At 41.9% G+C, this 26,672-nt stretch overlaps 2 protein-coding genes across 6 annotated transcripts in view; both read right to left on the minus strand.

Moving 5' to 3' along the window:
* Positions 1–1,180: 1,180 nt before the first annotated feature.
* On the minus strand, positions 1,181–22,958 carry ncapg2 (non-SMC condensin II complex, subunit G2). Of its 3 annotated transcripts, none has more exons than XM_046356251.1 (27): positions 22,916–22,958; positions 22,577–22,692; positions 21,915–22,100; positions 21,356–21,470; positions 21,067–21,224; positions 19,853–19,987; positions 19,491–19,585; positions 18,650–18,806; positions 18,057–18,149; positions 17,822–17,947; positions 17,349–17,528; positions 16,162–16,314; positions 14,243–14,465; positions 13,939–14,033; positions 13,295–13,468; positions 12,995–13,065; positions 12,706–12,859; positions 11,307–11,480; positions 11,105–11,221; positions 6,445–6,585; positions 3,826–3,925; positions 3,320–3,507; positions 2,712–2,855; positions 2,467–2,570; positions 2,132–2,232; positions 1,750–1,852; positions 1,181–1,490 (listed from the first exon to the last, which is right to left on the minus strand). In XM_046356251.1, exons 2-27 carry the CDS (start codon positions 22,652–22,654, stop codon positions 1,433–1,435), a joined length of 3,423 nt encoding a protein of 1,140 aa, XP_046212207.1. In that variant the 5' UTR covers positions 22,655–22,692; positions 22,916–22,958; the 3' UTR covers positions 1,181–1,432. The 3 variants fall into 3 exon arrangements, with proteins under 3 accessions (XP_046212207.1, XP_046212208.1, XP_046212209.1); XM_046356252.1 differs by having other exon boundaries at positions 22,920–22,943; XM_046356253.1 differs by lacking the exon at positions 22,916–22,958 and adding an exon at positions 22,880–22,906.
* A 2,127-nt stretch (positions 22,959–25,085) lies between these two features.
* The window catches only part of esyt2b (extended synaptotagmin-like protein 2b), a 48,421-nt gene continuing 46,834 nt past the window's right edge, over positions 25,086–26,672 (minus strand). For all 3 annotated transcript variants that reach the window (XM_046356256.1, XM_046356255.1, XM_046356254.1), the window contains one exon: positions 25,086–26,381. In XM_046356256.1, the coding sequence (XP_046212212.1) occupies positions 26,342–26,381 (40 nt within the window). In that variant the 3' untranslated portion in view covers positions 25,086–26,341. The remainder of the gene's footprint in view (positions 26,382–26,672) is intronic.

Raw genomic sequence — 26,672 nt, forward strand, 5'->3', positions numbered from 1 at the left:
CAGGCATGGCGAGGGGCCCGTGCATGGTCTCTGAGCATGCACCCCATGCATGAATCAATGATTTGCCAGTCTAACCACGAACATGGTACAGACACGAAATAAAAAGACAAAAGTGAAATTGAACAGAAGTTGATGCAATAAAAACAACTCTAGCGTAGGCAATACAAGAAGGTAAAACTAAAATATGCAATACCAAAAAATCCAAGTGGGCTAGAGGGAAGTCCTTTTAAATCTATCAGAGTCAGTCATTCAGCACACGATCTATATTTATACAGGGGACTCGTACCAGGGTTCAATCACTAGCTGTAAGGGGAATGCAAATGAACGACAAATGGCACAACCCCCCCCCTTATAGGCCCTGTTCAAAAGCAGTGCACCAACAGTAATGTGAATGAACGCATTAATAGTAGACTCACCATCTGAATAAACCATCAAGTTAATATCACTTTCTGTAACAGTAGCATGATAATTCTAAGTATATCATGGCTACTCGAGTGTATACAGAATACTTGTAAAAACGATAGGTTGGTTGGTTAGCAACAAAACCGATGCACGCGCAAGCATGGGGTAAAACAGTTGTGGTTGGCTTAGATTGTTGACATGTAAGCTATATTTTGTCTACATAAATACATTTGCACAATGACCACTTGTCTCTCAAATACAACTTTACAGTTGTTGGTTCACCAGCAAGCGAATTTTAGCATCGACATGAAATCAGTGAGAACACCTCAAAACAAGACATGGTATCAACATGAAACAAACGACCCACTATCGATTCTCCACATCGCAGTTTGTCATTCTAGCAATCTGGCCATCAAGAATCAGAACGGGCCGACTTCTTCACCATGGAAGCGCCCACATCGTTTTCGTGAGACAGCCAACATCTATGGTAAAAACATGCATGACTTACTTGACTTTTTGCGCTCTAGGGAGCATGTTAGGTCACTCACAAACTTCCTCCAGTGGGTTCGGTGTTGGGCGGTAACCTGTGGGTTTCAGGTTAATTAAAGGCTGTCTGAACTGTTTGTGTTGGGTGGAGCAAAACTAAATGAAAACAAAAATGTCCATCAATAAATTGTTCAAACATAGTACATATGATAAAATAACAATTTTAAAATGGTATAGATCAGGTGATTGATTTCCTTAGAGGCATTTTACAGAGAATCCACAACGACAAAGCTGAAACAAAAACTTCAATTTATTTTTAAACAGTGCACAATGTTACACACAGTTCAGTTTATGCAGCATATCTATACCTACTAAGGCAATACATAAATCCAAAGCACAAGTTACAAATCATTCTGCATAACCCATGATTACATAGAAAAGCTGTAAAAATATATAGTAAAATTGATGACACTGGCAACACAAATACAATTAGAAAATGTTAAATATATGTTAAAAATGTTGACGTTCTCTCGCTCTTGTCCCCTCAATGGCTTGGCATCAGAAGCTCATTTAATGTATTGATAGCAGATTCGTAGATTACCCTGGAGAAAAGAGAAAACTTTTTTTAATGTCATTTTTAGGTTGCTATTTTGCCATTCAAATGTAAGTTGCACTCTCAAAATTCCCAGTTTACGAGCACTACATAAAGAGAGACCTATGACATCATGGCATGGCAGCGACACAACATGGCAGCAGCACAAAACATGGTACAAAACATTATTGGGCAGAGCCCTATGGGCCCTCGTCAAAAGTAGTGAACAACAGGGACGCAACCATTGCGACGTTCGTTAGTCTAGTCACCTCTGGATGTGTCCTTCGTTCTCAGCCGTGACTGCGCAGTGTTTCTCAAGCTGCCTCTGGATGGACACGGCTGTACTCTTCAGATCTGCCTTAAACTTCCCGGCTGGCAGAAAAAACGGGCACAATCATTACAGGGCAGCCACACAGGACACGCAACTTCTTCCATTTGATTCGTTTAAACGAAACCTGGGCATAAACAACCGGCTCGGGCCCGAAAATAGTTGATGGAGAGGAACGCGTTCTGCTCACGCCGGGCAAAAGTTAGCAGCTAAAAAAAAAAAACCTGTAGCTCCTCTGTCAGAAACTAATAATAAATGTGAAAACAAAACATTGTTTAGGACCTAGATAAAAGGATGTCTTTATTTGCAACAGTTTTACTCACTCTGTCTGACAACTGCCAGAATGTGAAGAACTGCAGCCAATCCGGTCAGACCGTCAATGACCTCGGAGTCAACAGTTAAGTTGATCTCTGCCAGGTAGGCCCTGAAAAAGAGAAGAGACCTCGGTTCAGAAACTACGAAAGAAAAAGTACATTATTCCATTGTCTTTCTTTTTTTTGGGGTTTGATTTAACACGGCCTTTATATGACATTGTGTGGTGTTGACCATGTTTGTTTTGTCTGTTCTGTTTCTTAGTACTTATGTGTGAAAAATCTATAAAAATCACAACAAAAAAGCCAGCGTAATCAGAAAGCTGCAACTCTTGGGGAGAAGTTACCTGGTGACAGGGGGCGATTTGAGGAGAACGTCCAACAAGATGCATGAGAGAGGAGGCAAATCCTGGACTGTCTCTGGTATTGTGACCTCTTGGGGATGAGTAATCTAAGACAGAAACGTTGTAAGATCAGCGCAAACAAAATATGGTACGTGTTCTTAATACGCAACCTATAAACATTGTGAATCATATTTTCTATGTAGGAAAATAGTGTTTGTGGTGAATCAGCCATCTTAGTTTGCTCTTACCCTTTGAAGGGAGTGTTGGCTTGCCGCCAGGGTTGCAGCACAGATGGTTGAAAACACCCCGTTTAGGGGGTTGGAGTCGAAGCCCGACCAAGCCTGAACCACCTGGAGGAAGTCTCCTAGAGCGGGAACAGCAGAGTGCCACAGCTACAACAGCCAGGGGGAGAGAGAGAGAGAAACAAACTTAAAATCATCTATTCACATTTGCGAGCTGAACAGTGGCCATAATGTATCATGTGTCTAAGAGTAGGAGTGCAGTTCGGTCATTTAGATCACAATGGATACGATCACATGGATGGGGGGTGTTGGGGGGGGGCTAATCCTCAACCCTACTCTGAGAAGCTTGATACATGACTCCAGTACTGCTTCTGTTGTTCGGCCAAATAGGTATTATTTAGACACAGCCATTAACAATCTGATTGAAGAGACGACCTCTAATGACCTAAGGGTGCGTTTTTGATTGACACTCAAATCAGCACACACCAAACCAAACAGTCAATAAAAAGCCCTTTGTTGATACGGCGACTGATGACTTCAGATGCGTCCAAAATGGAACCCTATTCCCTATAAATAGTGAAGGGTGCCATTTGCGAAGCAGCCATCCTCCACACCTCCTGGCCCTCCTCGGGGTCCTTCCTCAGGCGGCGAGCCATGACCTCCAGGATCTTCTGGAAGATGTTGGTAACCACGCTGAGGATGATGGAGGACTGGTCGTCCTGGGCCTGGTTCTCGGGGACGTAGTTCTCCGCCACCTCCGTCAGCACAGAGAGCAGCAGTGGAACACACAGGTAGCCCTTCTCTGAGAACACACACACACACACACACACACACACACACACACACACACACACACACACACACACACACACACACACACACACACACACACACACACACACACACACACACACACACACACACACACACACACACACACACACACACACACACACACAGAAATTAGACTAGGTGCACAAGCGACAATCTACGTTTCCAAATGTGCCTTACGGCAAATTTGATTTACAGATCCAAAATGGCTCTAAAGTGGCATACTCCTTCATATTGACTCTGCATGTCTCTGAAATTGTATCTGTGTAGTGTAGATAGCTATACTCACCAGAGAGGAGCACGACGGAGCACAGGTGAAGGACCTGCCCTTTGAACTCCTCGTCCCCAAGGCCCACCCGGATCACGTCGCTGCACACTGTGAGGAAATTCTGCCAAACATCACAATAACGTTAGAGTAAAGAGGGACAGAAAACTTTAACATACAGAAACTCTTGCATTAATGTGTGTGTTTTTTAAAGGTAAATCAGAGTTTGTATTGACAACTGTTTTTAAGAACCTGTAATCATGCTGAAAGACCAAACAACTAAACTACAATACCAGTCAAAGTTTGGACACTTACTCATGAAACGGTTTCTCTTTATTTTTACTATTTTCTACATTGTAAAATAATAGTGAAGACATCAAAACTATGAAATAACACAAATGGAATCATGTAGAAACCCACTTTTGTTGTTTTGTTTACAAAATCTAAATATATTTGATGAGATTCTTCAAAGTAGCTACAATTTTGCACACTCTTGGCATTCTCTCAACCAGCTTCACCTTGAATGCTTTTCCAACAGTCTTTAAGGAGTTCCCACATATGCTGAGCACTTGTTGGCTGCTTTTCCTTCACTCTGCGGTCCAACTCATTCCAAACCATCTCAATTGGGTTGAGGTTGGCTGATTGTGGAGGCCAGGTCATCTGATGCAGCACTCCATCACTCTCCTTCTTGGTCAAATAGCCCTTACACAGCCTGGAGGTGTGTTGGGTCATTGTCCTGTAGAAAGACGAATGATAGTCCCACTAAGGGCAAACCATGCTGGTTAAGTGTGCCTTGAATTCTAAATAAATCACAGACGGTGTCACCAGCAAAGCACCCCCCACACCTCCTCCTCCATGCTTCACGGTGGGAAGCACATATGCGGAGATCATCCGTTCACCTACATGGCGGTTGGAACCAAAAATGTCATACCAATGGACAGATTTCCAACAGTTTAATGTCCATTGCGTGTGTTTCTTGGCACAAGCAAGTATTTTCTTCTTATAGGTGTCTTTTAGTCATGATTTCTTTGCACCAATTTGAACATGAAGGCCTGATTCACACAGTCTCCTCTGAACAGTTGATTTTGAGATGAGTCTGTTACTTGAACTCTGAAGCATTTATTTGGGCTGCAATTTCTGAGGCTGGTAATTAATGAACTTATCCTCTGCAGCAGAGGTAACTCTGGGTCTTCCTTTCCTGTGGTGGTCCTCATGCGAGCCAGTTTCATCATAGCACTTGATGGTTTTTGCGACTGCACTTTCAAAGTTATTGAAATTTTACAGATCGACTTACCTTCATGTCTTAAAATAATGATGGACTGTCGTTTCTCTTTGCTTATTTGAGCCGTTCTTGCCATAATATGGGACTTGGTCTTTTACCAAATGGGGTATACAGAAGATTGCCATCCCTTCCTTGTCACAACACAACCGATTAGCCAAAACGCATAAAGAAGGAAAGAAATTCCACAAATTAACAAGGCACACCTGTTAATTGAAATGCACCCCACCTAATGAAGCTGGTTGTGCAAAGCGGTCATCAAAGCAAAGGGTTGCAACTATGAAGAATCTCAAATATATTTGGATTTGTTTAACACTTTTTGGGTTACTTCATAGTTTTGATGCCTTCACTATTATCCTACAATGTATACAAATAAATGTAAAACCCTGGAATGAGTAGGTGTGTCTAAACTCGACTGGTACTGTATATCGCAGGACAATAATAACGTTCAATCACTAAACATTTCATTTTTTGTGCACATTTTTCCTGAGAACAATGCATTGCATAAGCCACCATACTATCTCAAGTGTTGGTGCTGGAGCCCTAGAGTTGGTGGAAGCAGCAAAAGTGAGTAAAGATAAATAGGAGGGTTTATTTTCAATATCCGCTCACAGCAGCAGCCTTTGGGCGACAGACTCGAGAGAGTAATGGCAGAAATAACTAGAGAAGCCCATTTCAAAAAAACAAATGAGTCCATCTAGCTCTCTGGGAGTGGGCGGCATACAGCAGAGAGCTGATAGGCAAGAGTGTGGAATAGTGTGGAATAACAATCTATAACCAACTAAGGCTTGCGCCCCAAATGGAACCCTATTCCCTAAAAGTGCACTACTTTTGACCAAAAGTAATGCACTACATAGGGATTAGTGTGCCATTTGGAGCGCAGGCTTAGCTAGAACTGAAAGCCTAAGAAAAGGAGAAGAATTGATCTGCTGACCATAAAACTATAAAGATGCTCATACATTACCATGACTTAATTCATTGGAAAAAAGCTGTAACGGATTCTCATACACAGAACTATTTACCACAGCGGTTCTTTTATGTCTGAAAGGTTTTCAGAATAACACTGACAACTGCTGATGTAAAAAAAAAAAAGGCGTTGTGAAATACATTTGATTGACTCTCAATTGAGGTCATTGATTAGCTAGGAATTCCCCACACCTGGTTTCTCTAGGACTTAGTTGGACACAAATGGAAAAGAAATAACACAACCAGCAGCCCCACAGCCCTCCAGGAATGGCGTTTGACACCTCTGAGCTAACTCGGAATACTGAACACAGAAATAACACATAGGTGTACTGTACATGAACGCATAAACCCCATCCCGTGGTTGATACCTGCCTCCCTATCCAGCAGGTTGTGCTTACCTCTACCACCTGCCTGGCGAGGCCCCGCTGCTGCTCAGTGACCCCTCCCTCACTGGGACTGACCAGGAAGGGCAGCGCCCTCTCTGCCACCCATGCTGCGGTGTTCTCCACAGAAACCAGGAAATCCCTGCACTCAGAGAACTGGGAAAGAAAAGACGTGGTTATAGAACAGAAAGCCCTGGTGGTTATAACAGGTGGTAAAAGGTGGTTATAGCCCAAACACGGAACAGACCAGTAAATAATATAATAAATAATATGCCGTTTAGCAGACACTTTGCATCATTTTTTTTTTTTTTTTTTACGTATGGGTGGTTCCAGGAATTGAACACACTACCCTGGTGTCGCAATTGCCATGCTCGACCAACTGAGCTACAGAATACCAGTTATATTTTATTTATTTATTTTTTATTTTACTAGGCAAGTCAGTTCAGAACAAATTCTTATTTTCAATGACTGCCTAGGAACAGTGGGTTAACTGCCTGTTCAGGGGCAGAACGACAGATTTGTACCTTGTCAGCTCGGGGATTCGAACTTGCAACCTTTCGGTTACTAGTCCAACGCTCTAACCACTAGGCTGCCGCCCCTATCCCACCACTACCCTGCCGCCCCTATCCCAAATACTGTTCCTTAGACCTGGGACGATAATCCAAATTACGGACACCGACAAAAGCCAACACTTCGAGGACATTTTGCTGATCGTTAATTATGATAAAGTGGCCGATACTAGACTGGAGATACGTGACGTTTGAAATAAAGTCTTCTAATGTGGATGATTGCTAAAATGGGACCACCCGTACCCGCTGAACTCTGAAAACGTTCAGGAATTTGGGGAATTAGCGTAACTTGTAAAATATATAAAACACCGTAAGATACTTTCCAAATTAAAACATACGTCAAAGATGTAAAACATCCAATTAGATAGAAATAGAACCCATCCAATTAATTAAAGCGATTTAATATGAAGAGCGTGAAATAATGCAAAATAAATATGCTAAATACTCCATTCCACTCAGTAGTGCCTACTGTATTATTCATTATTACTTCATACAGTTTTCACCCAAATTGGTTTAACACATTCTAAGGAACAAACCTCATGCTCTCGAAAAACAAAAATCAGCAAAAAACAAACAAAATATACATTTTCTACACATTAATATTCAAATAAAAACCCACTATGTAACATTTACAGTTGCAAACTGTAGTTCGAAAGAAGATTAATGATAGAAACGAGAGGATCCTCCAGAGCCATGTTCTTGTGGGCAACACAACCCGCAACAAGCAAACGTGTGCTTTCCGGCTGGAGACCAGGGTTCAATTGCAGTCTCCACCTTTCATGCTATGCATCCGACTAATAAAGGAAAAACACTATTTAAAGAAAGGTAGAGTGAGGGGTTTATTCATTCAGGAGTTAAATTAAACACTGTGTTGTAAAATAACCCATTGATGTTCATAACCAGAGTGTGATTGTGTCCTTTTTCTCTGGTGTAAAACACTGACACTCAAATCCACGCCCATCATTATCATATTTCCGAGCATGCTTTATTGTAAGTTATTTAAACACAATTCTAAAAAAAAAAGATCTGTTTTTGTATGCACATTGATTTATTGATTTCTATTTACATCCTGTGTTAGGGTCAAACTAATCTGTTGAGGTATAGCCTTTTGATATGTAATGTAATGTCATAAAGGGTTACATTTGAAGGAAAACATATTCACTTACGCACTCACTTGTGAAGTCTACAGTTTTGATAAGAATTGAATGCAACAACCATGTCTCTGTCACGAGCAAACACAGTCATGTGTGGTAATTTCAACGTTAACAGGCACTTTGGGATATAAGCCAATATTTGCTTACAGTGCACTCAGAAAGTATTCAGACCCCTTGACTTTTTCCACATTTTGTTACATTACAGCTTTATTCTAAAATTGATAAAATTAATTGTTAACCTTAATCTACACACAATACCCATCATGACAAAGTTAACTTTTTAGAAAAGTTAGCATGTTTTTTTTTTTAAACAAACACCCGATTGACTTAAGTATTCAGACCTTTTGCTATGCGGCTCGAAATTGAGCTCAGACGCATCCTGTTTCCATTGTCCATCCTCAAGATGTTTCTACAACTTTATTGGAGTCCACCTGTGGTACATTCAACTTGTTGTGACATGATTTGCAAAGGCACACACCTGTCTATATGAGGTCCCACAGTTGACAGTGCAGGTCAGAGCAAAAAACAAGCCATGAGGTCGAAGGAATTGTCCATAGAGTTCAGAGACAGGATTGTGTCGAGGCACAGATCTGGGGAAGGGTACCAAAAATGTCTGCAACATTGTAGGTGCCAAAGAACACAATGGCCTCCATCATTCTTAAATGGAAGAAGTTTGGAACCACCAAGGATCTTTCTAGAGCTGGCTGCCCGGCCAAACTGAGCAATCGGGGGAGAAGGGCCTTGGTCAGGGAGGTGACCAATAACCCGATGGTTGCTCTGACAGAGCTCCATAGTTCCTCTGTGGAGATGGGAAAACCTTCCAGAAGGACAACCATCTCTGTAGCTCTCCACTAAATCAGGCCTTTATGGTAGACAGAAGCCACTCCTCAGTAAAAGGCACATGACAGCCTGCTTGGAGTTTGCCAAAAGGCACATAGACTCTCAGACCATGAGAAACTAAATTCTCTGGTCTGATGAAACCAAAATTGAAATTTGGCCTGAATGCCAAGCGTCGCGTCTGGAGGAACCCTACGGTGAAGCATGGTGGTGGCAGCATCATGCTGTGGGGATGTTTTTCAGCGGCAAGGTCTGGGAGACTAGTCAGGAGGGAAAGATGAACAGAGCAATGTACAGAGAGATCCTTGATGAAAACCTACTTCTGAGCCTTCAGGACCTCAGATGGGGGCGAAGGTTCACCTTCCAATAGGACAACGACCCTAAGCACACAGCCAAGAAAACGCAGGAGGGGCTTCGGCACAAGTCTCTGAATGTCCTTGAGTGGCCCAGCCAGAGCCCGGACTTGAGCCCAATCGAACATCTATGGAGAGACCTGAAAATAACAGTGACGCTCCACATCCAACATGACAGAGCTTGAGAGGATCTACAGAGAAGAATTGGAGAAACTTCTCAAATACAGGTGTGCCAAGCTTGTAGCGTCATACCCAAGAAAACACGAGGCTAATCGCTGCCAAAGGTGATTCCTCAACGTAGAGTAAAGGGTCTGAATACTTATGTAAAATGTGATATCAGTTTAATACATGTAATCCATTTTAGAATAAGGTTTTAACGTAACAAAATGTGGAAAAAGTCAAAGGGCCTAAATAATTTCCGAATGTACTGTATATCCTAGTGTGCCTTTAGAGTGAACGTTGGAAATACCCCCCCATGACTGTTTGTTATTGACTTACTAAATGCATTTGCATGTCCAGCCTCTATCAAAGGCTACATAACATATGCAAATCTAAGTGTGCTCAAATACCAGAAGCTACATATTTGATTGCCCGTTTACTTCCTAGCCCCGCAAAATTATATATTTGACTTGCACAGGCCATTTGACCAAATTGCGATAACCTTCAGGGTGGTGTTTATTTCCCGTTGAAATCCAACCAAAATGGTGGATTTGCAACATTTAGAATAGTTCATCCGGCACATTTTGCATTCAGACTGATTGCAAGGTAGAGAGTATAAAGTTGGCAAGACAACATAAACCATATTTAGTGGCTCCACAGTCTCAATAACGGGTGCAATAAATCCAACCACTAACAGATTAGAGTATATAATAAATAAAAACAATGATTTAGCTTTGTGCTGCATAATATAAATAACAATCAACGTACAAACAAAGACAAACAATTCATTTGAAAATAATGGACCAGCAGAACAGCTTGCTGGGAAATATGTTAAATCAGCCCCTGATACCATTTAAAAATGTATCTTTCCAACATTTTGTAGTCCTCTGTAGGTCAGTTGGTGGAGCATGGTTTTTGCAATGACAGGATAGTAGTGGGTTAGATTCCCCGGAACAACCTTCCGTAAAAAATGTATGCATGAATGACTAAGTTGCTTTGGATAAAAGTGACTGCTTAATGGCATACGTTGTAGAATTTTAAAGCAATACATATTAATTGCGTAAACAATACTTAGTATAAAATGCATCCTTAAGGGATAGTTCATTGACTGCTTAAGGGCAAGAAAACCAATGTCATTTGGGTGAACTATCACTTTAATTGGACCAAAATAACTGAACAGGAAATATATTGCACATCAACTCCTTATTAGAAAACATGTATATAATTATTTGATTTAAAATAAAGTTCGCATTCAAGTTTCATAATTCAAAATCCCATTCCACAGGATGTTTTTATTTTCCAATTTAAATTCAATTCCAATTCTATTCCAAGGATGGTTCACGTTCAGTTCCAATTAAAATTCAGACAGTCTAAATTCTAATTCAATTCCAATTAAATGTTTTGAAGATTGCTGCAATTCCAAGTAAATTCTCCACATCCTGCTTGAATTGTATTTGGAATTTGAAATGAAATTGGAATTGACCAACCCTGATGACAATTCTGTCAATTTATCGTGTGCAAAGCACTACCGTACACAGATTTGAGGAGTCTGAATTGGTCTGTTTTGCAGCAGAGGTAGAAGTATGTAGGTGATAGAACTCACTTTGTGGTGTAGATGGGCACTGAGACGTGCGTGAAAGGCAAACGCCCTCAGTGCCGTTTCTGCACTGGGAACATCGGCCTGGGCCTCAGAAGAGCTCAGATGGGAGTACAGCACCAACTGTGGAGGCAAACAGGACACAGGATCACACCTACGCCTATCACAGCACATATAAGCAACATCAAACAAAATATACCTACTGTACCTTCCAGGCCCCGAGGGCTTTGTGCAGCTGTTTGAGCTGGCCATGCCTGAAGGGCAGTATGCAGTCCCGCGTGGAGGTGCGGCTGACTAGGTACTCCAGGTAATCTAACCCCAGGTCTGGCTTGGCCTCCACTGTCTCCTGGATGCGTACTTTCCGACTGGTGTTCCCGTTGCCCTGTGAAGGACAAGTGGGAGCAGGAAGGGGGGGGGTTATGGCCATACACATTTCTCCATGGAGCTGAGAGAAAATATGGCCGTTTTAAAGCTAATTTCCTACAATTCTTTGCCTTTTGCCATGGCTAATGCAGTGTTCTTTTGCTCAAACATAAAATAGCAAGTAGCATAATGAATCACATTATCTTGGCGTTAATGGATTTCGCCTTTTGAGCCGTCTCGCTGAAATGTTCTTACTCTTTCAAATGACTGCTCGACTTGAACTTGTTTAGCTGTTGGAAGTGGGCGCTTAGTATTTTCCTGCTTTTGTTCAGTGTAGCGCTGCATTTTCCGCGATGTCATTACGTCATCTACTCTCGTTATATACGTATGCATGTCAGCTTTGACATCGGTTTTGCACATCGGCGTTTAACTCGACATCGGGCGATACCGATGTTGGCATTTCTAGCTAATATCGGCCGATTCCGATAAGCTCACCGATATATCATGCATCTCTAACATACAACAACTTCGCACAGCCATCGAGGGGTGGGACAATAAACAGCTTGATCAACTCTATGCGAAGGAGGCAAATATCTGTGACCAACAGATGCATATGTGTATTCCCAGTAATGTAAAATCCATAGATTAGGGCCCAATTAATTTAAATTTACTGATTTCCTTATATGAACTGGAAAATCTTAAAAAATGTTGCATGTTGTGTTAGGTTTTGTTCAGTGTAAGAAACAAAAATAAAATTGTCCAACCCATTGGTTATCTCACTGCACCCTCATGGTCTTGAAATATGCAGCTAGACAGATTTAAAAAAGTAAACTTACATTATAAACTTCTGACAGCCAGCTTTCTAACTCTGCCCATAACTTCTGGGCTTTACAGCACTCCCAGAAGGCATGAATTATTGAGTTATTGTTTAGTTTCACACTTAAAATATGACTGCAGTTGTGCTGTAGAATCTGAATTGTGTGTCTCTTGTATAATAAGGATTTCGATGGCAGAATCCCTAGACAACATCTCAGTGGTTCATTTGGATATTTATATTTTAGGCCTAAAATACAAATATCCCAAGAAGCCACTGAGGGTCCACTGAGGCATAACAATGTATCTGTGTCCCAAATAGCACCCAATTCCCTTTATAGCGCACAACTTTTGACCAGAGAACATATGAATTTGTGCAACATATAGAGAATTGGGTGCCATTTGGGACGCAACCTTGGTGTGTTACTTACCGTGGTGGTGGGTAAGGCCTCAGTGAGCCAGTCGGTGATAAGCTCCAGGACGTGTGCGGCCTGGCCCCAGCTACACAGACACTCGATGATCTGACTGTACTGGGACACCTTGGCCCCCGCCTCTAGCCTCTTCAGCCTGGACAGCACCCCACAGCTGGAACACAGGGACCAGGAGGGGACAGTGTTAACACGTGTGCGCGAGTAAGTGATTGAGTGAGAGACAAGAGTCTGAAGTGGAGACAAAAACAAAACAAACACAAAAAGACAAGTTAGCAGGACCTCCACTGACCTGAAAGTGGGGACTGAAGCTGGGGGCAGTAGGGAGGCCAGTTGGATGAGGGGAACTGTGCAACGCTCCTCCTGAAAGAGACAAAAGTGAGGACACCTTAAAAGATGTGGAGGATATCTAGGGTGCATCTCTCTCACTACTCCCCACACATTTAAAAACATTGGATTGGTGTAGGCATGGGCTAGAGGGAGTTTCAATATACCGGTCATTTCCTTTCAAAACCATGAATGGGAGTGAAGCAGTGCGCAGTTTGGGAGAAAGGAGAGACTATTGGGACGCGACCTCCAGTCCACCTCATACCTGGAAGACGTTGAAATATTTGGGCATGACGGAGCCAAATTTGGCAGTGGTGTACTGGAGGGCGTCCTTGTTGAGCTGCAGGGCTTTCCGTATGCTCCTCCACAGGATCACCACCACCTCCAGCAGACTGGCCATGGACGCCGTGTCCTTGACCGAAAGGACATCCTCAAGAACCTGAGATTTGAAAATAAACTAAAATCTGTCACTCTGAAACTTGTGGTGGTAAACGGCCAAGTGGTGGGGCTGGAGGAATGTAGAGTTCAGTAGGTACCCGCACTCAAACCATAAAACGCCTTAACCCTTAGCGCACTCTCATACTGGCTTTCTGCATTAGAGTCATGTAAGCACTCTTAAATTCAAAAGACTGACCCTCCATAAGATCAAAATGATCGTTTTAACACTGTTTTGAAGCTAGACAGTGCTTTACAATGGAGTAGAACAAGAATGTATTTGGGGTTTTGGTGGGGTACGACAGTTTAACTCATGAGGCATCTAGAAGTTCATTTATTTTCTTCAAGAACGGGTGGGAGGTACAATTCCCAGACGGCAATTTGAATGATAAACATGTATCATTATAGTACATAAATTCCACTGACAAACATGAATCTCCTTGGTCTTGTAAGTGATCCAAAAATCAGTCTTACACTAGCGTTCTCCTTGTTGGTCCGGTTGGTCTTGTTCGGGTCTTCAGTCTGGATGCAGGCATTCAAACACCGGCGGATTGTCAGCATCAGCTTGACTGGGACACAAGAGGTACAGTAAACGGTCTGGGGATTTTTAACAACTTCAAATGACTCACAACAGCTACGAGCTAGATATGCATTTCTTTTAAAAATTATTATCTACAGGGGAATAAATCCCACATATGCCGACAGGCGCTACTTAGCTGCAGGCCAAACTCACCTACTGTACGTTGGTGGGGGACGTGTATACGTGGGACAAACTCACCTATGTTAGTGGGGGCAGTGTAGATGTGCGAGTACTGGTAGAACTTCCTGGCTGCCTTGGGGTTCATCTGAATCAGAGTGACACAGCGTTCACACCACACCTCCTCTGATTGGTTGACGGGGAAGAAGGAATTGAAGAGGAGGTTGACGATGCGCTTGGAGACGGGCTGCGAGTCGACAGCCAGACGGGCTAGCAGGTGTTCCATGGAGGACACTTTCCAGAACTGGCCAGATGAAAGGGAGGGGGGTGTACGTCAGGGTGAGCACCACAAGTAAATGTCTGGCAGTATTACCCGAGGTAGTGGCGGTAGTATCAAAAAGGTTTATGGCCTTCACATACAAAATGACAATGAAGATATCAACGGCCATCAAAATTGTTAAAAGGCTTCAAACAAGTCTAATAAATGCGAAAGTTGGACATGAAACAGTTTACAGGCACAGACAAATAATGAATGGCTTTGAGGAATTTATCGTGGCAATTCAGGTATTCAATTTATTGTCAAATGTCACCTTTTCTTTCTTTCTTAGAATACACTCATATAGTACACTGAGTGTAGAAAACATTAGGAACACCTGCTCTTTCCATGACAGGTGAAAGCTATTATCCCTTATTGATGTCAATTCAATCAGTGTTGATGAAGGGGAGGTTAAAGAAGGATTGTTAAACCTTGAGACAACTGAGATATGGGTTATGTATGTGTGCCGTTGGAGGTTGAACGGGCAAGAGAAAATATGCCTTTTAACAGGGTTTGGTAGGTAGTAGATGCCAGGCGCACCGGTTTGTGTCAAGAACTGCAACGCTGCTGGGTTTTTCCACCCTGAACAGTTTCCCATGTGTATTAAGAATGGTCCACCACCCAAAGGGCATCCAGCCAAGTTGACACAACTGTGAGAAGCATTGGAGTCAAACATGGGCCAGCATCCCTGTGGAACACTTTCAACCACCTTGTAGAACTCGTGCCCCCAACGAATTGAATCTGTTCGGAGGGCAAAAGGGGGCACAAGTCAATATTAGGAAGGTGTTCCTAATGTTTTATACATTCAGTGTACATTCTTATTGTAGCAGTTTTTTTATTTTTTATATTTAGTGTTAAAATAAAATATGTTGGGCATTTGCATAAACACACAGTGTATATTTGCAGACATGAAACAATTCACATAAAAGGGGAGGAACAGGGCTTTACAACCAACACAATTGTCTATCCTACCTGCACTCATCTGCGTGGTCTATGCCTCATTAATTACTGTTCTCACGTTTTCTTGCATAACTCAACAAGTGTGTCAATTGCAGGACACGCTCAGAATACAGATCAACACACTTGGTTCTAGATTACACCCAGCACACTTTACATCGTTTGCAAGATCAGACACAACATCCCCATAATCCAGGTGGCTGATTTTGGTGAGTTTCTTTCATTTCAACGCATCTAAATTGGTAAACATTTCAACTGTATTAAAAAGGTCTTTCTTTCAGTTCCACAAAACATGCACACCCATCATTAAAAAAAAGAAAGAAGTGATCTTCCTCCTCTTTCTTGTGACGCAAGTGTCAGGACAGTGTGTTAAATCCCAGATGAAGCTTCAGCATTCTTATAGATTCAATTGAAAGACATTGTGCCCATTTCAGCCATTTACCGGGGTGTTTGACCGGTCATTACGAACATTTTACGCAGTCATAACATTTAATGGGGAGAAGGGGGAAAAAAAGACAAGATAGAGTCTCAGAAGTCAAATGAAAGCAATCCACCCAGAAAGATTTAAGAGACGAGTGGATTCTGCACCCCTCAAACACAGGAAAAAGAGGTCTGAAAAAGACAGATCCTCAGATGGGCGGGGCATGTGCGATGCTAAAGACATTCATACGGAATATGTACCTATGCACGGCCTGTACAATGCGAACAAACACAAGCTGTGTCTTACCTTGGCGGCCCGCACCGCTTTAATCTTTAGCAGCATGTCGAGGAAGGCCACGCGTACTTTCTCCGAGGTGTCATGGAGGCTGTTCTTCAGAGCTGGCAGAAGCTGCTCAAGCAATGGGTGGCTGTAGCCATTGTCCAGTACGATGGTCAAACACTGGAGAGAAGATTTAACAATGATTGGTGGCGATCTAGTGTGTGTGTGTGTGTGGGGGGGGGGGTCAGAGTTCACCGTTGCACAGTGCATTCAGAAAGTATTCAGACCCCTTCACTTTTTCCACTTTGTTACGGCACAGCCTTATTCTAAAATAGATACAATTATTTTACTCCCCTCAATATACACACATTCCCCATAATGAGAAATCAACAACTGGTTTAGACATTTCAGACCCTACACTCAGTACTTTGTTGGTAGAGATTACAGCCTCAAGTCTTCTTGGGTATGACACCACAAGCTTGGCACACCTGTATTTGGAGAGTTTATCCCATTCTTGCATTTCTGCACAGCTATTTTCAGGTCTCTCCAGAGATGTTTGGGTTCAAGTCCGGGCTCTGGCTGGGCCTGGACTTCAGAGACATTCAGAGACTTGTCTCGAAGCCACTCATGCGTTTTCTTGGCTGTGTGGTTAGGATTGTTGTCCTGTTGGAAGGTGAACCTTAGCCCCAGTCTGAGGTCCTGTGCGGGTTTTCATCAAGGATCTCTGTACTTTGTGCCGTTCATCTTTCCCTCGATTCTGACTAGTCTCCCAGTCCCTGCCGCTGAAAAACATCCTCACAGCATGATGCTGCCACTACCATGCTTCACCGTAGGGATGGTATTGGCTAGGTGATGAGCAGTGCCTGGTTTCCTCCAGACATGACGCTTGGCATACAGGCAAAAGAGTTCAATCTTGATTTCATCAGACCATAGAATCTTGTTGGTCTGAGAGTCCTTTAGGTGCTTTTTGGCAAATTCCAAGCGGGCTGTCATGTGCCTCATCTTTTATTTAATCCATTTTAGAATACGGCTCCAACGTATCAAAATGTGGAAAAGTGAAGGGGTCGGAATACTCTTCCCGTATGCACTGTAGGGCCCGAATCCCAAATGGCACCCTATTCCCTCTATAGTGCACTGCTTTTGACTAGAGCCTTATGGGCCAGTCATGTTCTACTATATAGTGTTCTATAGTATTCAATACTGGGGTCACCCACCTTGAAGACGGAGCAGCGGACATCAGGGGAGCTGGTATCATTGGCCAGCTCTACCACCAGCTTCTTGAGGAAGTCGGTGATGACGGTGGGGGGGATGACCTCCCAGCACTTGGCCAGGATCTTACAGACCCCCAGGGTGGCTGTGGAGCGCACCAGGGGCTGAGGGTCCTCCAGCAGGCTCTGACATATTACAAACAGACACACAGGAACAGACAGGAGAGAGCTTCAGAAGATTGATGAGACGCAAGGAATAAACAGGAATACACTGTACACAATTCTGATTAAAAAAAGGCTCACTACACTTGAACTATTTGACCCTTTAATCCTCACATGGAAACATTCTATGCTGATTTGGGAATGTTTTGTAATACCAAACTGTCGTACTCGCTCAACTTGTGGCATTTTTGTTTTTGGAGTTTCAAATACATTAAAACGACCACTTGGAAATTCAATGTCATAATACATTGACTTACGACGAGCGTGTCCAGTTGTTTCTGAATGGTCTCGTCCATCTTCTCACTGCTCTGGCTGGGGTCGTGGATAGGGAAGGCCTCTGTGAATAGCAGAGTGGCATTGGCCCGGACCTCAGAGTTGGCAGCCTACAATGATAGCGAGACGATTTCTTCATTAGTTCATCTAAGGGGGGGGGGGGGGGGGGCACTATCCAGAAATAAAGAGAGTGTGTGTGAAGGGGACTTTTGACAGTACATTTAGCGCTCTCCAGAGAATGGGCTTGTAGAGTCTGTAGAGCATCTCATCCAACCTGTGGCGGCCCTTCAGTTTGTGAAAGTAGCTCAGTATCTAGAGAGAAGGGAGAGTTCAGTCAGTCACACACAATAAAACACAAGTCAACCATTGCTAAGAATATGTCAACTTTGTGGCAAAGTAAGCCAGCCAGAGGTTTGCTGATATGATCTGGTCCTTTGTAGCTCAGTTGGTAGAGCATTGGTATTGCGACACCAGGATAGGGTGGTTCAATTCCCCAGACCTCCGATTCGTCAAAATAAAAAAATAAAAAATGTATGCACGCATGACTAAGTTGCTTTGGATAAAAGTGTCTGCTAAATGGCATATATTATTATATTATGCAAAAGTCTTAGCAGTCTTGATATGAAAGAAGAGAATATATATATACATTTTTTTTTTTTACAAGTAATGTGTGCTTTTGAAGTATTACTCTGTCCACGTGGCACCCTATTCCCTATATGGTGCACTAGTATGGGCCCTGGTCAAAAGTAGTGCCCTATAGAGGGAATAGGGTGCCATTTGGGACATGCACAGGGTCAAACATGCACGCCCACCTGTCTGACTTTGGCATGGACGGGTGAAGACCTGTGCAGGAGCACAGCGTGCTGCATGAAGTCCTGGATGCAGGTGCTCTCTATCTGCTCCAAACAGAGCCCAGAGGCCTTCTTCCAGCCCCGGCAGTAGATCTCAGCTAGGTGGTCAGTGAGGGAACTGGGAAAAAGAATTCAACCAAGGAGTAAAAGAAAAACAACTGGTATATCATCATGAATTAAATAATAGAAAACCACTGCCTCCCGACAGCCACTGTAGAATAAGAAAAGCTTGATCGAGCCACAACAGACCATGTCCCGTTTACACAGCGGGAGGTGCAACTACACCCCCTGGACAGGACGCTAGTATGTGACAGGGCCCCACTCCAAATCAGGGGTCCCCAATTACATTCAGCCGCAGGCCAAACAAAGCTATATATTATTTGTACTCTGTAAAGTGACTGCGAGAAGCCCAAACAGATACACTATTTGACAAAAACAGAATCATTTCAAACCTTGATTACATTGGGATACATTCATATATGCCTCTATATTTGTGTGTGGGAATACTTGGGAACAGATTTACTACATTTTTATCGCTTTTAGCTGATATCCTGGTAATTTTACAGTCCTTAATGTCCAACTCAAAAAATAATTATAATGTTTTTGCTCAGAAAGCTTGGAAGGCCAAATAAAATCACTCGCTGGCCACCTTTTGGGGGAACCCTGCATGCGGAGTGCCAAGCAGAAGCATCGGGTCCCATTTTGTAAGAGTCTTTGGTATGACTCGACCAGGAATGGAACCTTCAACCTCCCAATCTGGCAGACATTCTAACAAGGCCAAACTAGAAACGCAAACACTTACTTTGCAAAGTAGGGCAGCTGGTTTTTGATGGTTCCATGGATCATCCGGATGAAGTTGACATTCCAGTTAAAGAGGAACACCATCAGACGCTTTCCCTGCCCAAGAAAGTCATGTTGTCAGAACAACAATGTGAGCATGATACTGTAGAACACACACACACACACACAAGACCTGGGTTTCAAATACTTAAAAATCGATTGAAAAACAGAGCGTTTGCTTGAGCCTGTCTGGAGTACCAGATGTGCAGGGGTTGCAGTCTTTTCTATTGTTATATTAAGCCAGGCAAGCTCAAACAGGCACAGATAAAGTATTGAATACATTTGTTTATATATGCAAAACCCCGTTCTGACACACAAACTTACATCTTCATTTCTGATGTGATTGACACTGAGGAAGCACTGCAGCAGCAGATCGATCAGCTCCTTGTTGTCCTCCGATTGAAAATCCACAGTCAGCAGCACCTCGTGGAAACCCCACAGCCTTTGGATCTCAGTCATCTGAGAACACGCAGCGGCAACATTCAGCAACCCCCCAGATACTCAGAGACACACTTCGGAGAACAGGCCAAAATGCGGATGGTTCGTTCCACCAATTCGGTGCCTTTTTGAGAAGTGGCAATTAAATGCTTCACAACAAAGTTAAGTTGTTCAAACAGTTCTAGCCTGTCTATTTATTTATGGGTAACAGGGTTGATGTGTTATGCTCAACCAATTCAGTTGTACACCACAGAACGGACAAAAAGATTAGAACCAGCTCACCCTTTTTTACACTATGATCTGACTATTAGATGCTCAATGTTTCTTTAGATTTTTTTTTTAATGAATAGTTTTACCATATTAAAATGAGAGTTCAGTTCACGTAACAGGGTTGACCTTAAAATGAAGGACAGACGTAAAATGAATCACTAATCACATGAAATAAATAATCATCTCCAGAAATGACTTGTCAAAGCAACAAAACAAAACTAGGGCTTTACAATGGTGAGATTTTGGGGTTGAGAGTTAAACTTCCTAGAAATTAGACAAAATATCAAATGGGGCACAAAATTCACTATTTTCATGACCCCCCCCCCCCCCCCCACCCAGACCATCATCGTATATCACTCCACTGAAAATATCCACCTCTCTCAGATACACTAGAGTTGAAGACTTCAGTTCTGAGATAGAAATCAGATAAAGTACATACTCTCAAATCAAATTCTTCAGATGAGCACTGAATGAGAGTGCCAGGTGATTAGAAAGCGCTCGTCTGTTGTCGAGACCACGGAGTGGACATAAAACAGATTTAATGAGACCAGTCATTCACTTTTTGACTCCTGATGAAGATGATTAGGGATTTATGGGGCTTGACAAAAACACAGAGGAGGAAAGACAATTAGATATGGGGGTGAACAAAAGCCCCCCCAAAAATGAAGTAAACATGAAACATGTAGCCTATCATTCTGTATTTTCCACCAAAATAACTGTGATATATATTTTTAAGCAATCCTACGAAGCCTGCTAGAGAGAAAGCAAGACCGACAGAGAGCAAAATAGAAAAGCAACGACAGGCTATGTTGGTGCAAAAGGGCACGTACTGGTTTCTTCAGTATGAGAGTCTTCTCCAGGCATACGAGGAAGGCTGTGCGGCCCAGCTCTTCTTTCCCCAGGAGGCCTTTCTTCCACCAGGCCTCACACAGACCGTGGACAGCCTGCCGCAGAGGCATCTCAGAGGCAGGAAGGTAGGGCAAGACACCTGGAGTTGTTTGACAGAGAGACAGGGAAGTAGAGTTTTTATTTTATTTTAACTGGCTATGAAAAGCACTACAGAAGTTAAATAAAAATCAAGGATACAGGGTTAATATTCAATAAAACTAAGGCACTCACCATTTAATATGTTGGCGCACTCTAAGAGAGAGTTGTAAGTGTCACCATCCTCAATGACTTCAACCGAAGCAGTGACCACGAGAGTCACTCCCTCAAGAACAGATATGGTGTGCGTCTGAACAAGAACGGTAAAGATGAACACCTCTCAATCAAGGAATAGTACACAACACTTACATTAGTTGTAGGAGATGAAGTCAGAGCAAGAATAAAACCATCTCTCTTGTCATGTCCAGTTAGGAACAATATAGAAGAGCAAGAGTGGCCAGGATGAAGAGTTGTCACTATACCAGTATCACAATACTATGATACCCAATTTTCTATGGCAAAAAAAAGAAACCCAGAGGCAGACAAAGCTCTTTGGTTGAACCTGCTTTAAGTCAAATATTGTGTGATTTAGCATGTAAAATAAACAAATGTTACTCTGAGTGACAACATAATGTGGTTAGTTTCCAACCATTAGGACTGTAATCACTCAAATTAAACCCGCTTCATGCTTTGTTTCCTTGCCACGATACTAGTATTGTAGAAACTTTAAGTGACATAACTAACAAGTACTCACCAGGTCTGGGGACACCTCCATCTCCATGTCATTGTCGTCCTCTATGCCAGCATCCCAGTGCGCTGGTGGAAAGGCCGCCAGTTGGTCACAAAGCAGGGTGACTAGTCTGGCCCACAGTGCCTCTCTCTGGACCTTTGGCAACTCCTGCAGGACCTCTTCCAAGTCAAAGGGCTCAGTCGTGTCCTTCTGCGGTAACATTTCAAGCAACAATATGGGGTCAGAGGCAAGGCTCTCAGATATATACACAAACAACAAATCAGTGTTGTAGAAAATACTAATTTTAAGATTCATGAGTATTGATTGGTCCTATAAGATTTATTTTTGAAGGTTGACAAAAATGACAAATGGTTTTAGCTACCATCTAAATGTAGATATATAGCTAGCTCATGTCACTCATCAGAAATATAAGAAATATAAACAGTTAGTTAGCTCACTTGGTGGAGCATAATTTACTTGCTAAAAGCTAACAATGTGTGCATTCATTACATTTTTAAAGGAATCAGTTTACAATTTCAGAACCAAAGAGAAGCAAACCGTGCAAATAGAACGAAAGGGACCTAACTGAATTTGTCCAAAAGCAACTCTCATGTAATGAATACACCCCAGCAATACAAACTGACAGAAGAAACTAGCTAACGTTAGCGAAGTGTAAAGTTACTTACATGGAGTTTAGTGAAATTCAGAAAATCCCCCACATTGTCTTTGCAGACCGAGTTTAAAAATGCCTCTCGCTTAGACATTTCGTTTAGCCAGTGCCGTGAAATAAACAGTCAAATCTCTGAAAGATTGGGATAAAAGCAACAATAACATAGCCAAGTTAGCTAGCTAGCTAGATTCGTGTTTAAGATTTATTGACTGAAATAGGATATAAAGTTAATCAGACCATTATATACCACTAAGCGAATTTAATGTTAAATACATATCAATGTTATGTGTCGTTATTCTTATAAATCATAAACGATTACTTATTATGATTTAGCTCGCCACACACACACACTCACCCACCCAACTGCTCCCCCGCGCAAATTTAGATTTAAGATCCAGAGCCACGTCTGTACAACGTCATTACGTTAATTCTTTCACGCACGCACGCAATCTACTGTAATTTGTTTTTGCAGCATTTTGTAGAGCAAGCCACTTATTGTATTTTCAGTAAATTGTAAATACATGTTTTCCATTCACATGTTGGCTATTCATTGTAGTTTCTTACAAATGTGGTTTTAACTTAAAGTAATATGTAAACACACACAGCGTGTAGGGTCTCTCAAATTTGTATCAGTTCATTTTAAACGCTATTAATGTAAAGTAACTGGAAAGTAAATAATCCTGAATTAAAATATCAACTAAAGTTGTGCCTGAACCACTAGATGGCTCTTACGTACATCAAAACAAGGACTAGCAGCTACAGTGCACTCAGGAAAGTGTTCAGACCCCTTCCCTTTTTCCACATTTTGTTACATTACAGCCTTGTTATAAAATGTATTAAATAGTTTTTTTCCCCCTCACCAATCTACAACCAATACCCCATAATGTTTGTACATTTATAAACATAAAAACATGTAAATATAACATTTACATAAGTATTCAGACCCTTTACTAAGTACTTTGTTGAAGCACCTTTGGCAGCGATTACGGCATGAAGTCAAATCAAATTGTATTTGTCACATACACCAAATACAACAGCTGTAGACCTTACAGTAAAATGCTTACTTAAAAGCCCTTAACCAACAATAAAGTTTTTAGAAAAATACCCCCCCCCCCCAAAAAAAAGTAACAAATAATTAAAGAGCAGCAGTAAAATAACAATAGCGAGGCAATTAACAGCAGGTAAGAGTAGAGTCAATGTGTGGGGACACCGGTTGGGTATGACGCTATAAGCTTGGCACTCCTGTATTTGGGGAGTTTCTCTCATTCTTCTCAGCAGATCCTCTCAACCTCTGTCAGGTTGGATGGGGAGGGTCGCTGCACATTATTTTCAGATCGCTCCAGAGACGATCAGGTTCGAGTCCGGGCTCTGGCTGGGCCACTCAAAGACATTCAGAGTCTTGTCTCGAAGTCACTGCTGGGTTGTCTTGGCTGTGTGCTCAGTGTCGTTGTCCTGATGGAAGGTGAACTTTCACCCCAGTCTGAGGTCCTTAGCGCTCTGGAGCAGGTTTTCATCAAGGATCTCTCTACACTTTGCTCTGTTCAACTTTCCCTCGAACATTCCCACAGCATGATGCTGCTACCACCATGCTTCACCATAGGGATGGTGCCAGATTTCCTCCAGACGTGACACTTGGCATTCAGGCCAAAAACTTGAACCTTTTGGCAAACTCAAAGCGGGCTGTCATGTTCCTTTCACTGAGGAGTGGCTTCTGTCTGGCCACTTTACCATAAAGGCCTGATTGGAGTGCTGCAGAGATGGTTGCCCTTCTGGAAGGTTTTCCCATCTCCACAGAGGAAACCATCGGGTTATTGGTCACCTCCCTGACCAAGGCCCTTCTCCCTGACTGCTCAGTTTGGCTGGGTAGCCAGCTCTAGGAAGAGTCTTGGTGGTTTCTTACTTCTTCCATTTAAGAATGATGGAGTCCACTTCTTGGGGACCTTCAATGCTGCAGATATTTTTTGGTACCCTTCCCCAGATCTGTGCCTCGACACAATCCTGTCTCGGCGCTCTACAGACAATTCCTTTGACCTCATGGCTTGGTTTTTGCTCTGACATGCTCTGTCAGCTGTGGGACCTTATATAGACAGGTGTGTGCCTTTCCAAATCATGTCCAATCAATTGAATTTACCACAGGTGGATTCCAATCAAGGTGTATAAACATCTCAAGGATGATCAATGGAAACAGGATGCACCTGAGCTTAATTTCGAGTCTAATAGCAAAGGGTCTGATTCCTTATGTAAATAAAGTATTTCAAAAAAAATATTAAACCTGTTTTCGTTTTGTCATTATGGGGTATTGTGTGTAGATTGATAAGGAAAAACTTTAATTTAATACATTTTAGAATAAGGCTGTAACATAACAAAATGTGGAAAAAGTCAAGGGGTCTGAATACTTTCCAAATGCACTGTAAATTCAGTAGGCTAACAGCCTCACAAAGGCTAACAATGAATATAGGGCCAGGCAACTTTTCACAGGGGAGTCAAGTCATTGCAGTCAACAATAACAACACCTCAAAACAAGATACTTTTTAATTAAAGAGAAACAACTGTTTATTATTCAAATCAAACCATTAATATACTTATTCCAAACCTGAAAACTATTGATGCTAAAAGGTTTCATGTACATTTGTGAATGTGAAGGTGTTTAATGTTAATAAGGCACAGGAAAGATAACTGACAGAGGATTTAAGATGTTTGTAATGCACAACATGGAAGTGTTTCAAGATAAAACAGTATTCACTGTATGGCTTTACGTACAGGAGTAGCCTACGACACATTCTGTCATCATTCGACAGATAAAAACAAAAACTTCACACAATGTTGCTCAAAACTGACCATAACGTCTTGTGTAAGAAACCATTCATATATTATCCTCTATTATCCTCTAATTTACAAATGATGTATTACAATAATCAAACTCTTATCTCTATTTAGATATAATGTACAGCAGAGCAGAACATATCCCCGCCCTGACATATACCCCTCCATCTCAACATAACTCTATATTGCACTGAATCCCTCAAAATATACAGTGTAGAATATACTGAACCACAATTTCATCCTTTTTAGATGTGCTTTCAGTGGTAGGATTTTGAATCACTGTACTAGTAATTGATGTTTATTAGCATGAAGAAAACACATGGAAGTAAACAAAGACCAAATAACACTGCATGACAAAAATACATAAAACTAATGAACTGATCATCCATGTTCATGGCTTGTAACTACCATAGTAGCCATATCTGTCCCTTTGATGATAATTCGTTCATCAATAGATATGGAGTCCATTCAATGACAAATCAACAATAAAATAGGATTTCAACATAATTTCCTTCAATAGTAACAAATAAAAATGAAATCCCTGCAAATATAATCAAATTAATTCATTAGTCCATTTTAGCCCAGTTATACATGTATAAACATTGACAACTTAGAAAAAAGGCAGTAAAAATGTGCTTTTTTTTTGTTGACACATGAACCTACATTTTCTGATAAACGTTTTGCTTTTAACAGGACAATTTTGCGCAACTTTTGACGTCGTTGAATTAGTGCAGGAACAGCATATTACAGTCAACCTGAAGTTGTATCTCTACTCAGGTCGACATGATAAAAGCACACACATTTAAATGGCAAAACAAATCGAAAGAAGAGGAAAATGACGTGCCCTTTGATAAGCGATAACACTAAGTGAAAGCAGAGTGTGTTTCTACGAATGTCAATTGGTGTTTGTGATGATGGGAGGTGCGGTCTTCCGGTGTCATTCTCTACCTCTCTATGCCTAGACTGTTTTGCGGTTGCCATCTTCAGTCAGATCATACCTACATGACAAGACAAGGAGTGAAAACACCAGTGGAGTGGACAAATGGCAATGGCAGAAACTAAAACATGACTAACAAATACAATCCAAATCTAATCAAACTTTATTTGTCACATGCGCCGAATATAACAAGTGTAGACCTCACCGTGAAATGCTTACTTTCAAGCCCTGAAAGTAAGCATTTCACGGCAAAGTCTACACTTGTTGTATTCGGAGGCATGTTACAAATAAAGTTTGATTTGCTTTTGATTGTATTTGTATCATAATAGATACATATGATTTTTCTTCGAGC

The sequence above is a fragment of the Oncorhynchus gorbuscha genome, linkage group LG07 (assembly GCF_021184085.1).
Source record: "Oncorhynchus gorbuscha isolate QuinsamMale2020 ecotype Even-year linkage group LG07, OgorEven_v1.0, whole genome shotgun sequence".
NCBI lineage: Eukaryota > Metazoa > Chordata > Actinopteri > Salmoniformes > Salmonidae > Oncorhynchus > Oncorhynchus gorbuscha.

What these genes read in the sequence shown, in the direction of transcription:
- ncapg2 (XM_046356251.1), bottom strand. Translation starts at nt 22,654, where the DNA reads ATGTCTAAGCGAGAGGCATTTTTAAACTCGGTCTGCAAAGACAATGTG. An exon ending in TGGAGGTGTCCCCAGACCTG is followed by an intron (nt 21,471 to 21,914) that starts GTGAGTACTTGT and finishes GTTCTTGTTCAG; the next exon opens with ACGCACACCATATCTGTTCT. An exon ending in TCCGCTGCTCCGTCTTCAAG is followed by an intron (nt 16,315 to 17,348) that starts GTGGGTGACCCC and finishes TCTTCTCTCCAG; the next exon opens with TGTTTGACCATCGTACTGGA.